At 54.3% G+C, this 13,039-nt stretch overlaps 4 protein-coding genes across 4 annotated transcripts; 1 reads left to right on the top strand and 3 right to left on the bottom strand.

The window, feature by feature from the left end:
* Window positions 1–47: 47 nt before the first annotated feature.
* M406DRAFT_257783 (ribosomal protein L30) lies at window positions 48–329 on the bottom strand (the record flags this gene model as incomplete). Its single annotated transcript, XM_040917194.1, has 1 exon — window positions 48–329. One exon carries the CDS (start codon window positions 327–329, stop codon window positions 48–50), a length of 282 nt encoding a protein of 93 aa, XP_040776410.1.
* An 825-nt stretch (window positions 330–1,154) lies between these two features.
* M406DRAFT_276114 (ATP-citrate synthase subunit 1) lies at window positions 1,155–3,903 on the bottom strand. Its single transcript, XM_040918269.1, has 3 exons — window positions 3,817–3,903; window positions 2,991–3,513; window positions 1,155–2,890 (listed from the first exon to the last, which is right to left on the bottom strand). The coding sequence occupies exons 2-3, from the start codon at window positions 3,438–3,440 to the stop codon at window positions 1,358–1,360; spliced, it is 1,983 nt and encodes a 660-aa protein (XP_040776409.1). The 5' UTR covers window positions 3,441–3,513; window positions 3,817–3,903; the 3' UTR covers window positions 1,155–1,357.
* A 2,485-nt stretch (window positions 3,904–6,388) lies between these two features.
* Window positions 6,389–9,350, top strand: M406DRAFT_88317 (uncharacterized protein). Its single transcript, XM_040926118.1, has 4 exons — window positions 6,389–6,433; window positions 6,737–7,330; window positions 7,874–8,505; window positions 8,578–9,350. Exons 2-4 carry the CDS (start codon window positions 6,890–6,892, stop codon window positions 8,969–8,971), a joined length of 1,467 nt encoding a protein of 488 aa, XP_040776408.1. The 5' UTR covers window positions 6,389–6,433; window positions 6,737–6,889; the 3' UTR covers window positions 8,972–9,350.
* Window positions 9,351–9,774: 424 nt separating this feature from the next.
* Window positions 9,775–11,622, bottom strand: M406DRAFT_67892 (family 72 glycoside hydrolase; the record flags this gene model as incomplete). Its single annotated transcript, XM_040925106.1, has 4 exons — window positions 9,775–10,079; window positions 10,159–11,050; window positions 11,142–11,447; window positions 11,617–11,622. 4 exons carry the CDS (start codon window positions 11,620–11,622, stop codon window positions 9,775–9,777), a joined length of 1,509 nt encoding a protein of 502 aa, XP_040777587.1.
* Between the last annotated feature and the right edge of the window lie 1,417 nt (window positions 11,623–13,039).

Below are 13,039 nucleotides of genomic sequence, written 5' to 3'. Positions count from 1 at the left end.
AGCATCCGCCCCCGCCAACTCTCCCTCCTCCTCCTCCTCCTCTTGCTTCACCTCTCCGCCCTCTTCTCAACCCAGTACCCCTTCTCCGGTGTCCGCGCGGCCCTTATCTCTGCTGCACTCGGCCTACTATCCACCTCCTCCACACGCACCAGCTCCTTTACCTTCATGATCATGCCTGCAAACTGCGGGTGGACAGGGTGGTAGACGGTGCGGCCGCGCTTGTGCAGACCTAGGGCGGCGAGGACGTCGCGGGTGCGCTGGGGCATGCCTATTGAGGAGCGGTGGAGGGTTATGCGAAAGAAGGAGGTGGCTGGGCGGGTGGTGGCCATTTTGTTGAAATTGGGGGAGAGAGGGGGGGGGGGGTTGGATGCTTTTTGGTAACGGCGGGTTAAGGGGTTGATTAGGGTGGGACGGATTGCCCTCTTCTGTTGATCTTTCCTTGGTCGATGCTTCGGCTTGGGTTCGAGGGACAGGAGTCTGATAAGAGTCTGGCAGGAGAGATTGTATGAGCACGGGACAGGGCAGTATAGGGCGGGCGGGCTCTTCATCAAGTCTGCTGAGGAAGAGGAATTGAGGTCTTTGCTCCTACCTTCTAGCTGTCTTCCCTGGCCAGCACGGTCGCGAGACCCAGTGGAGATATATGTGTACGATGTAAATCCCAGAAAGTGGTGCCAGTACTATCCAAAGTCGAAGAGAGATCTCAATCCTGGGTCGTCATCGTCGCCTCAGAAGTGTAATTCGGATGATGCAAGGTCGTACAGAAAAATCCCCAGGAAGACGCGACTCCCGGCAGGCTAAGAAAGTACGAAGAAATGGTCCGTGCACACCTTGACCCTGACTTTCAATTGAAATGCTATGCAGTGCACAGGCAGGAGCGGAACGATCTAGTTCCTGCATGTGCCATGCATACATATTGTATTACCCTACTGAGGAGTGAGCCTGTGGGTGAATTTCGTGTTGGGACAGGCATCAAATTTGCTATGTGTCTTACCCTATACCCCTGTCATGCCATAGAACCCGTCCTTGGACAAGTGACGCAGTGCGTGGACGATTGAGCTGGCTAAAAAAAAAAAAATAAGAAGAAAAAAAAGTGACAATAAACAACCCTCGCTTTCCAAAAGTACAGCAGCAAGCAGGAGGCAGAAACTTGTTGTGTGTAATGTTGATGTGCTCAATTTCAAATTCCCTTCTATTTGCTAAGAACCGCGGCAAAACCAGCCTGGAGCTATTCATTACGACACAGGGCATCACAGAAAATGGAGTAGCCCCATTCTGCACATTGACTTCTAGATACATATCTCGAACAACTTCTCTCTTCTCCTGTTCCCCCTCTTCTTCCCCCTTTCCATTTGCAATTTTACACCGACACCTCGACACGGCCCTCGCCACCTGGCCGCCCCTGCTGGGACAGCTGGGGCAGCAGGTACGTGATGTCGTCCCAGGGGTGACGGTACAGGCCAGTCCGCAGTCTCTTCTGGTCGAGGAAGTGGGCAATAAGACCAATCGACCGGCCGAGCACGAACAGTCCGTTCAAGACACCCATCGACAGGTAGTCCTCAGCCTCCTCAGCGCTGAAGGCACCGCAGTTGCGGAGCAGGTCCACGAAGCAGACGGCAATACAGCCGTCCACGTTCAGGATCAGGTTGTCCTTCTTGGAGGTGGTGACCGTCTCGACCGCCAGAGCGTAGTCGAGCAGCTTGGAGCTGGGGAACCTGGACTTGACAAACTCCTTGACGAGCTCGACACGCAGATCAGGGTTATTCCGCGACTTGATGCGGTGGCCGATACCGGGGATGAGCTTGTTGGCCTTGCGCATCGAGTCGACAAAGTCACGAGGGCTGAGGCCCTTGTCGAAGGCCTTGGTGAACTCCTCAGCGGCACCGTCCAGCGCACCACCGAAACGGGAGCCGATGGTGAGCAGACCGCTGACCAGCGCGCTGATCAGGTCCTTGCCGGCACGTGTGGTGATGATGGTGTTCATGGCACCAGACACGGCGGGACCGTGGTCGGCCGTGAGCATGAGGACCATCTCCAGGAACTTGGAGGCGTAGTCCGGCAGACGGCGGCGGAACCACAGCAGAGACATGACACCGCCGATACCAATGTCCTCCTTGAAGACGTCAGAGATGGGCATGCCCGCGTACAGGAGCTCCTGGCCACGATCGTCAGAGATGGTGGAGATGAAGGCGGCCGGCTTGCGGATGAGGCCGAGCTCCTGCGCCCAAGAGTAGTCCATAGGGATCTTGGGCACCGCAGGCTCGGCCTGGGGCTTGATGGTGCCCTTGGACACGAGATCGTCGTAGACCTGCTTCAGGAGGCTGGGCATGTCCTCAAAGGTCTTGGGCACGTGGAAGCCAGCCTCGGCCATCTTCTTGTTCTTCATGGCCGCCGTCTCGAGCTGAGAGTTGGCAAAGGAACCGGCGTGGCCGAATTGCACCTCCGTCTTGAACATGCTGGCGCAGGTACCGATGGCCCACGCGACGATGGGCTTGGTGATGACGCCTTGCTTGACGGCCTCGATGACCTTGTACTCCTCAACGCCACCGACCTCGCCAAGCAGCACCATGACCTTGCACTCCGGGTCGGCCTGGTACCGCAGCATGTGGTCGATGAAGGTGGTGCCGGGATACCGGTCACCACCAATGGCCACACCCTCGTAGACACCATCCGTGTTGTTCGAGATGATGTTGTTGAGCTCATTGGACATACCACCAGACTTGGAGACGTAGGCAACGGAGCCCTTGCGGTACAGCTTGGAGGCGACGATGTTGTCCATCATACCACCCGTGTTGCCGATCTTGAAGCAGCCGGGCTTGATGCCACCGACGGTAGCAGGACCGATGATGGTCACACCCTTCTTCTTAGCCACGTGCGCAATTTCACGAGCGCGCTGTCCTCCTCATGTCAGCCTTGGTTGTCTGGACCTCACTATATGAAGAAGAAAAAAACCCCCTCTACTCCGCTGGGATAGGTGGCTTTTGGTGACTTACCCTCTCTGGCACACCCTCAGCGATGATGGCGATGGTCTTGATCTGGGGATTCTCCATCAGCTCCAAGGTGGAGCTGTAGACACTTCGGGAGGAGGCGAAGTTGACGACAACGTCGACGTCAGGGTGCTTGGAGATGGCCTTGGAGACCTCCTGGTAGACAGGCAGGAGGGTCTCGCTTGTGCCCCAGTACATCTTGCTCACAAACTGACCGCCAAAGGTGTAGATGATGCCGGCGACCGAGGGGGTAGCGCGCTTGCAGATGAAGTCGAAATCGAGCATGCCCTGGACGGCACGGGGCTGCATGCCGTAGACGAAACATCTCGTCTTGTCGTTGAAGAGGGCATGGCCAGGCAGGGGGGTGAGAGGCCTGCTAGGCGCTGCAAAGCGAGTGATGTTGTCGTTGGCAGACAGGCTGCTTGGTGGCGCTGTGCCAGTCGTGGTAGCAGCCATTGCGACGCTTTTCGGGGGGTATCAGAGCTTGAGAGAAAATTCGTGAAGATCGTGGAGGAGGGAAGAGAAAGTCCTGCCGGGACGAAGTTGTTAGCTGAAGTAGTTACAAGCATTGCTGCATTCCATCCGTGCAGGGAAGGGGAGGAGGGGGACAAGAAGCCCGACGGCAGGCCTAGACAACCGCCCGAGAGCCATCTGCCTCCCGAGCTACTTCACAGGTAGGTTTGAAGCTCGGGATATTGCGCCAGGCGATGCTGCCTCTCTCTCCCTCCCTCTCCGTCCACCCCCGCAGCGATGCGATTCCTGATTACCTCGATCGCATCGGAACTTTCCACAAGACAGGAAAGCAGGCAGTTGATTGTTGGACAACACGAACCTCTGTTGAATTGCTTCGCTTCCTAGCAGTCCCGAGCTTCGAGCAGTCGAGATCACCAAAATCTGAGACTGGGGGAGAATGTCAGAGAATGGCAAATGAACGGAAGTCGGAGGAGTGAGCATGCAATTGGGACAGAGGGCAGTTTTTTTGTCCCTGGCGGCCGGCCTGCTCAGGAGGTAGGTAGGAACTGGAAAGCCCCGGTGGGAGGTCAAGGGGTCTGTGTTTAGTGGGAGACAGGGGGGTCAGGTGGGAATAAGAGCTGCGGGTACCTCTCTTTTTGCTCCTTCTCTGTTGTTCCTCTGCGTTCCTTTTTACTTTTCTTCGGTGGAGAAGCTTCAATCGGGACAATGCAACAACAGGCTGCAGCTTCAGACGGGAACCACACAAGGACCTAACTATGGTTACGGTAGGAGGGCACCGGGAGATGGGAATGGAAGATCGAGTCTCAGCCTCGAAAAAGGAGAGCTAGAGCTGACAGTGGAGGATGGGATGGATTGGTCGCTGGTTCGGGTCTCAGCAAACAAGACCAGGGTAAAAAAAAATCCCAGAGCCAGCGCCAGAACAAACAGGACACTTTCACCCTTTACCTGCTCTGGGTAATGCCGTAGACAATCCAGAAAAAGTTGGGGAAGTTCCTTGTCTTGTTGGACTCGTGTGCCGTGTTTCCCTCATACGTGGTACGGGTTTTGGCGAGTTGTTGAAAGGGAAGCGCAGGGGTGAAGGATGACGGCCTACTGGGCTGACCCCTGCCCCCCACCAACGGCGGTTGGGCTGTGCAGGTACCAGGTACGAGCAATCCACCGAATCCTCCGAGCTGAGCTGACAAGGACGGGAAGGTCCAAGCCATTTGGCGTTGTTCAACATATTCTCTCCTTTCCAGAGAACGACAAGCCCTAGGGAAATCTGTTTCTGGCTGCACTGACAACCCAGAGCTAAGCGATACGAGCCCCAATTACAAGCAATTCATTAATCAATCAACTTATTCCATAGATACTCAATATTCTTTTCCAAGAAGAGAATGGAAAAAAGAAAAGGCACAAAACGATCATAGCCTTGCTATATTGCTGTGTGGAAACATAGCTCATCTCTCAGGTACTCCGGTCGGCCACCGAAGTGCTCAGGTCAGACCCATCAACAAAGGAGATGGATTGAGCAGTGAGATGAGATGCCAAGGGTCTAGAGGGTTGCAGCACACACAGTGATAATTGATTAAGAGTGTGCAGGGGGGCAAAGAAAAAAAAATAAACAATAGTCGCAGTCAATAGTAAATTGACTTGTACGTAAGGCTTGGACGAGGCGGTATAATTGGCCTCGAACCCTCCCCACTAAGTGCGAACGAACCATTTTCGACAATTGTCTGGACCGGACTGCCCCAATCAAGACTCCGTTCACCGGACTTTGAGAGTCCAGCACCGTGACGACGACGGACAATAACCATGAAACTTCCAGCCTTGAGAGGAGAGGGTGTGGGGTGTGGGAAAATAATCCTCCTGCTGTATCGAGGCTGATTTTCGCTGTCTCGCTGGATTGCCAGGGAAGGTAAAGAAAGGAAAGTCACAACAGATCAAAAGATAACTCGGGGGGTTTTGAGATACTTTGGGTGGCCTCGCAGAAACCGCAACGGCTACCAAGTCGGATCCCGAAATGGAGGCAATGGAGATCGCGACTCTGGGATGGGGGCTTTGGGGAGTTTCATTTCCCTGAACTGTGACAGCAGCAGCAGCATATTTGGTTTACTGCTGCTATGGTAAAATGGACAGCTGACTGACTGACTTGCTTTGTCGCCGGTGCATTGAACCTCACTAAAGAAAAAATGGTCCGAGCCGACGCGGCAGCCAAGTAGAGAGAAGGAAAATCCACTAGCACCAACAATTATTTGGGAGGGAAATAATGCCTCTTACCTCAGCAACCTCAGCATCTAAGCACTTGAACACATCAGCACCAATTTCACTTGAATGAAAGTATGGTGCTGCCAGGCTTCAGTGCATTACCCCCCTTCTGAACTCTCAACTGGGCAGGCTGGAAAGTGTTGCACAGCGGTCACTGTCTTGCCCCTCCAAATTTTAGAGGGCTCTGCACTTGCTTGCCTTCCAAACCGCTGAGCGAAGCCGGGCATCCCGGTCCCCGACTAGGGACAGGTAGCAGGTACTTAGCTGGGCCCCGATTGCCCACCAATTTACGTCTCCCCAAAGCTTTTTTAGCTCGGGGTCTGCCCTTGTACCCCTCAGTTCGACTGGCCCCTGGCCTCTGCCATCCTGACCCTGCATATGTGGTTCCCCCCTGATCCTAGCCAATGCCACTCAGCATTTTCTAGCCAGGCCCCTCCATTCAGCGTCAGCCAGCGCAGACGTACGGGGACCATCACTCAGGTGAGACCCCCCCCCCTTCCCGGCAGGCTCTGTTCTGAACATTTCTGGAAGCTCGCTTGGGGTCTAGCACCAGCCCACCGCCCACTTGAGCAGCCCAAAGCCCCGATCTCTAGACTGCCTTCTCGTCCCCGAATTTTTTGTGATCACGGCAGCAATCATAGCCTCTCCTTTCAGCCTTCTCTTTGTCGACTGCCCACTTGTTGACTTTCGACAACTTCGAGAAAGAAAAAGAAAAAAGGATCAGAACTGTGCGTATTCTCCTTGAATGAGGCAAGGAAACCCAATCCTTTCCCCATTGCCCTTTTCGCAGTGTCCGTTGAAAGACACAAACTTTCCCCGAGCCCGAGGGGCACACCGGAACTTTTCGCGGCGCCCCCTGCTGTGTGGTTTGAACACCCGCGACAATAGAGCTCCGAGAGGCTACAACTGCTGCTGTTGCTGCTGCTGCTCTCAAGGCTTGACTGATTGATTGCTTGCTGGGCTCTCTTGACTCAATTGAAACCTTCCACACTTGGAAATCCCCGAGACTGACCGGACTCTTGTCTTCTCAGGAACCTAGAGCGCAAGCCCGACCCTCTGCTTCGAAACCTGTGACCCTTTTTCGCATTGCGACTTCGTATTTGAGGTCCTTTGGCAAAAAAGCAAAACAACAAGGACGACAAGAAAGAAAAGTTCCTGAGCGACTCACCTCCCATATCGCCAAAATGTCCGCCAAGTCCATTCTCGAGGCTGATGGCAAGGCCATCCTCAACTACCACCTCACCCGCGCCCCCGTCCTCAAGCCCTCTCCTCTGCCCACACCGACCAAGCACAACCCGCCCCCAAGACTGGCGTCTCTGCACTTCCCAGAGGACAAGAGCGTCGAGGACGTCCTGAACCAGGCCGAGGTCACCTACCCCTGGCTGCTCCAGGACGGCGCCAAGTTCGTCGCGAAGCCTGACCAGCTCATCAAGAGGCGAGGCAAGAGCGGTCTGCTCGCCCTGAATAAGACCTGGCCTGAGGCCAAGGCCTGGGTTGCTGAGCGCGCCGGAAAGTCCCAGAAGGTCGAGCACGTCGAGGGCGTCCTGCGCCAGTTCCTCGTCGAGCCCTTCGTGCCTCACCCTGCCAACACCGAGTACTACATCAACATCAACTCCGTCCGCGATGTGAGTACCAGCAATCCCCCTTCTTTGTCCTTCCAACCCGAACTCAGTTGCGAGATTTCTGGTGTATAAAAGTGGCCATGGCAGGACAGACAGATTTGTTGGGGCCGGCCGCAAGTGCGAGTGCAACCCGCAGTGAAGGGAGAAGGTCGGGAAGAAGTCTTCCGAAGAAGAACCCAGAACTCTTGTCTGCCAAGGTAAATATCAGAACAAAGATGAGAGGCCAAGTAGAAGATCAAAAGTTACTGGGGGTTTTTATTTTGTGTGTGTGAAGTAGGAGGAAATAAGCTGGTTTGCACGATGGTGGATACCCAGGACAATTTCGGCTCCTACATTTATCTCTGGGGTGACGGACGAACGGAAGGCCAGATTTGGTTGAGAAGGGGGCCGGTGCGCGTGCCGGGCCGTTATCAACCGCTTTCAAGCCTCTCTGTGGCCATGCAGTTGCATCCGCTATCCTGTGTCCATTTCTTTCTTTCGACCTTCCGAAAATTGCTTTTCGCCATTGCGCCATTGATCTTGGATTTTGCTAATTCACAACTTCAGGGCGACTGGATTCTCTTCACACACGAGGGAGGTGTTGATGTTGGCGATGTCGACGCCAAGGCTGAGAAGCTCTTGATTCCTGTCGACCTGTCAGAATATCCTTCCAATGATGAGATCGCAAAGTCCCTGCTCAGCAAGGTCCCCAAGGGCGTGCACAATGTCCTGGTCGACTTCATCACCCGCCTGTACGCCGTCTACGTTGACTGCCAGTTCACCTACCTCGAGATCAACCCCCTCGTCGTCATTCCTAACGAGGATGCCACCTCGGCCTCTGTGCACTTCCTGGATCTTGCTGCCAAGCTTGACCAGACCGCCGACTTTGAGTGCGGCGTGAAGTGGGCCATTGCCCGGTCACCCGCAGCCCTCGGCCTTACTAATGTCGCTCCTGCGAGCGGTGCTATCAACATCGATGCTGGCCCGCCGATGGAGTTCCCTGCCCCCTTCGGCCGTGAGCTGACCAAGGAGGAGGCCTACATTGCTGAGCTTGATGCCAAGACGGGCGCTTCCCTGAAGCTGACCGTCCTGAACCCCAACGGCCGTATCTGGACTTTGGTCGCTGGTGGTGGTGCCTCCGTCGTGTACGCCGACGCCATTGCCTCTGCTGGCTTCGCTGACGATCTCGCCAACTACGGGTAAGTTACCGCCCCCTTCCTCACTTAGACAAGCCTAGAAGAGCAACATGTAAGACGCTAACATTGAATCAGTGAATATTCTGGTGCGCCTACCGAGTCGCAGACCTTCCACTACGCCCGCACTGTGCTGGACCTGATGCTGCGTGCTCCCCTGTCGGACCAGGGCAAGGTTCTGTTCATCGGTGGTGGTATTGCCAACTTCACCAACGTTGCCTCCACCTTCAAGGGTGTGATCCGCGCGCTCCGCGAGTACGCCAAAGCGCTCAACGAGCACAACGTCAAGATCTGGGTCCGCCGTGCTGGTCCCAACTGGCAGGAGGGCTTGAAGAACATGAAGGCCGCCACCACCGAGCTTGGTCTCGACTGCCACATCTACGGTCCCGACATGCACGTGTCTGGTATCGTCCCCCTGGCGCTCAAGCCTGGCGAGTTTGAGAAGTCCACGGTGGCGGAGTTCTCTAGTTAAGTGAAGCCGTAGGGGGGACAGCGAGATGCGATGATTGTTTGGGGGGAGTAAACAGAAGAAGGAAGGGTTCGAAGACCAATGTGTGGGCGAGCACGGGGGAATGGCGCGGTTTATAGATGCATTGCTACCGAAACGTTAAGCCTTCCACACCGCCTGTTTCTTTTCATTCTTCTTTTGATATTACCTCTCATGTACACCGGTGCTGGGGCGCTGCTGGGCGGATTTTCAACCTACATGATGTCAACCAAAGGCGGCGGTAGCGGTGTGTTGTTGGAGAAGGGAGAGGAGGATCTCCATCCGGGGGTCCAGAGCGAAAACTTTCGAATGTTGGAGGTACCCAAATATAGAGCTTGGACTGTAATGTGATCTCTTCTTGAGGACTTCTCTGTTTGTTGCTTCGTTCTGTGTCTCGTGTCTGCAGGCCGACTGAAATGGACTGCATTGGAGCAGCTTCTTCTACAAATCGCATCACTACGATCAACTATGAAACTTTTGCATAACCTCATTCTTATGGTCTCCCTACCAACGGATCCCTCCTTCTTAGTTTCTGTAGAAGAACTGAAATGCTCATGGCATGATGGTATTACGGAAGCCGATACTCGGAAGAATTCTTCCCTTAAAAAAATTGTGCGACCTTCCTTCGGGTCCATCTCGATGCTGCGCCGTATCGAGGCACTCACGCCAACCAGGCAGCCTTTCACCAAACTTGTGCCCCCTTCATATTTGCAGACAAGCAAGAGAGGTGCACATGGTTCCTACGTAGCACGCAGGGCACAAGAATGACGCAGGTGTAGAACGGACTCTTAGCCGAGGAAGCCGGCTAGGAAGCTAGCGACGACAGCAGATACCACCACCAGTGGTATCGACTCGCTCTGGACGTGTCGCACACCTGTCCCTGCACTCGTCTCCTTAGGTGTGGACGTGGCAGAGGCAGAGCTCGTAGTGCCCGTCGGCATGCCGCTCGAGGTCGGGGTACTACCCGACGTGCTGGCAACGGCGGCATTGCTGCCAGGCTGATTGATTTGATCCTCGGCCAGTGGTACAACCTTCAGGCCAGTGATGACATTGCCATGGTTGTCCTTCACGGTGCTATTGACAGTGTAGTCATCTAGAGCAGCTGATTAGTAATTTTCCTTCTTTCTTTCTTTTCAATTTCAAGGTATTCGTTTCCGGTGGCAGCAACGTACTAATTGGCACAATCTTGCCGCTCGGCAAGGGGCTCACGCCGTTGGCTATGATGTCCTCCGCTCCGGAAGGAGGTAATGGAACGGTGAAGTCAGTACAGAAGCCGGGCGTGGTGATCATATTGGCGCTGCACGTAGGCACAGAGGGGCTGTTGGCAGGTGGTGCGACGCCCTGGATGGTGGCGAAGTTCAAGGCAGCATATCGATCCTTGAGGGTGTAGAAGTCGTCGAGAAGTTGGGCAGTACCGTCGGAGCTATAGTTGACGAGGCCATAGTTATTGCTGCCCTGGACAAACTCATACACAATGCCACCGCTGAACACACCACTCATCTGAGTGCTGTAGATCACGGGCACTTCTGTGAAGACGCGAGGCTCAGGCACGTTGCAGCCGTACTCGGACAAGAAGATGGGTACGGAGGAGTTGCTGAAGCCGGCGACAAGCTGGTTGTAGGTAGATTCGGTGAAGGAGCTGTTGCCACACCACGAGTAGCTGTTGAGCGAGAAGAAGTCGACGCGGCTCGCGTCGCCCGAGGAGGTATCATCACCAGCTGTATCGTCGCATTGCAGGTACGCCCACGTGTCGAAGAGGATCGAGCGAACATCGGCGGCGCTGTAGCCCACAGGAATGGCGCGATCGGAGTGCCGGGCGATGTAGTTCTTGAGATCACGCGTGACGGCACGCATGTAGGGAGGGACGGTATAGCCGGTTGCCACGTCAGAGATAACCTCGTTGCCGGCAAAGAATGCGACGGTATTGGGATAGCTCTTGAAGGCCTCGACGACAGCAAATGTACGATTCAGATAGCCGGCGTAGTAGCTTGCTCCTGGTTGGAGCGAATTGATGCTGTCCCCAGCCAGAGGCGCGTTGACGTCGAGTAACATGAAGATGCCCGCCTGAGCATTATGTCTAGTCAGCAAGCTGATCACCCACTATTTCTCCCACCCAGACCCCAGCACCAAAATCGAAGGACACAGGGTGTCGTACCGCATTGAAGATCGAGGCGCACTCGTCATGGTTGAGGTCAGGGTTGATGTTGTAAACACGGACAGCGTTGACACCGAGTACCTGCATGAGGGCGGCATCACGAAGGCAAGCATCCTTATTGGTCAGAGCATCCGTTCCAGAGGAAGGATCATAGCCAGAGCTACCACCAGGTTGATAGGCGACACCGACAATCTGGTAACGGTCACCAGTGACATTGTTGACGAAGTAGTTGGCTCTGACATTGATGGCTGGAACAGCCGCGGCCAGAGATGCATAGCCGAGAAGGCTTAAGACGGTACGTACGATCTGTGAGCCATGTATTTCAGCTCTCAGGTCACTTTGATAGAAACTGGCCGACCGGAGTCTGGTACAACGACACTTGCCGAAGCGCTTGCGCTTGCGTGCAGAGTCATGGGGCAGGAGTGATTTGCAAAGGGCTGAAAAGGAACCCCGGCCTGGTTCATGTGAAGCTTACCTGCATCTTGAAATTGCCACAGACAGCGAGACAACAACGGGTGTGGATGGCGAAGTAGGGAATGCGGATGAGATGGGTTGTTGGGAATCGAATGCTTTGTTCTGGTGTGCTGAGAAGGTGAAAAGTCAAGAGTGTGATAGATTCGTCAACAAACGTGGCACTAGAGCTGATCTGGTATTTCAAAGGTGCAGAATAAGAAAGAGGAATCCTGCTACTGGAAATGTAGCGTGTTGCTGATGTATTTGGCAGTTTGTTTGCTTGCTTCGCGTCTTTGCGTGATTGTCCCACAGGCGTGACAAAAGGAGCCGAGAATGAACCACAAGTCGTCGTGATATGAAGTGGCCTGCCACACAGAATTCTCCAGGTACGTGAGTAAATCGTTGATGAGGCAGGATGCCGATGTGTGTAGATGTCTGTATCAGAAGTGGACAACAACTGGCAGAAAACACAACCTCAGCTTGATACACACAGACCCGCACGCACGCACGAACACAGACGCGAACGTAGAGGAGCCAGAGTTCGGGTTAGACGGTGTCCATCGTACTCATTGATAATGATCGTGCGATACTGTTAAAGAAGACACGCCGACCAGCAGAGAATAACTCGATCAACCTCGAGCACTTGAAGCAAAGCAGAACATACATCAAGATCAAAAGTCGGGCAAATCAAAGAGAGATCATACTCCAAATTAAGGCAGGTACGATTTCTATTCGCTCATTATCAACTGGGAAAACGCAAGGAAGGAAGGCTCACTGCCCGAAGACCGCCACAACAGCCAGCAGCCACTCACTGCACTTGTCTCTGCAGTCGTCCTTGCCGTTCCTGCGTTACTTGACGAACAATGACGAGCTCTGACACCACCCAGAGTTCTGACCTTCCTCATAGTTGCACTTGCAACAGATCATTTTGAGGAAGGAAAGAGCATTATCCGTGTCAACATCTGCCTAGGTGCACGCATCGCAGCAATGGGCTCCTCATCCCCCATGTTCCCTCCAACAGATGGACCAATCTGTGGGTCCAACTGTCACATTTGTGATCTTCGTGGAACAGTACTTGCCTTGTCTTTGAGTCATCGCAAGCACTGGGAAGAAGCATAGTTGATACATCACAGTATCCGTTGCGGTCACACGACGGCAAGTAGTTGTAATGGCTGCTTAGCAAACAGGAGAGGCACGTCCGGCACGAAAGGGGAAAAGAAAGGGGGGGTTGTCTCACGTAATGCAAGAGCAAGAAGCACAACAGGCGGCACGGGCCGTTGGCAAGTGTGAATATATGGTCGGAGACGACACTCCTACTCCTTCTATGTGCCTCTGTGTCTTCCTTACCTATTTTGCTCTTCAACTGTCAACAGCTTAAACAGGCGAACTCTACCTCGCCTCACCTGAGGGCAGTCAGCACATCCACCACTCTATCTCCAGACGTT

Source organism: Cryphonectria parasitica, assembly GCF_011745365.1.
Source record: "Cryphonectria parasitica EP155 unplaced genomic scaffold M406scaffold_4, whole genome shotgun sequence".
Taxonomy (NCBI): domain Eukaryota; kingdom Fungi; phylum Ascomycota; class Sordariomycetes; order Diaporthales; family Cryphonectriaceae; genus Cryphonectria; species Cryphonectria parasitica.
The sequence above is the reverse complement of the archived record's forward strand: the minus strand, read 5'-3'. Positions and strand labels throughout refer to the sequence as shown.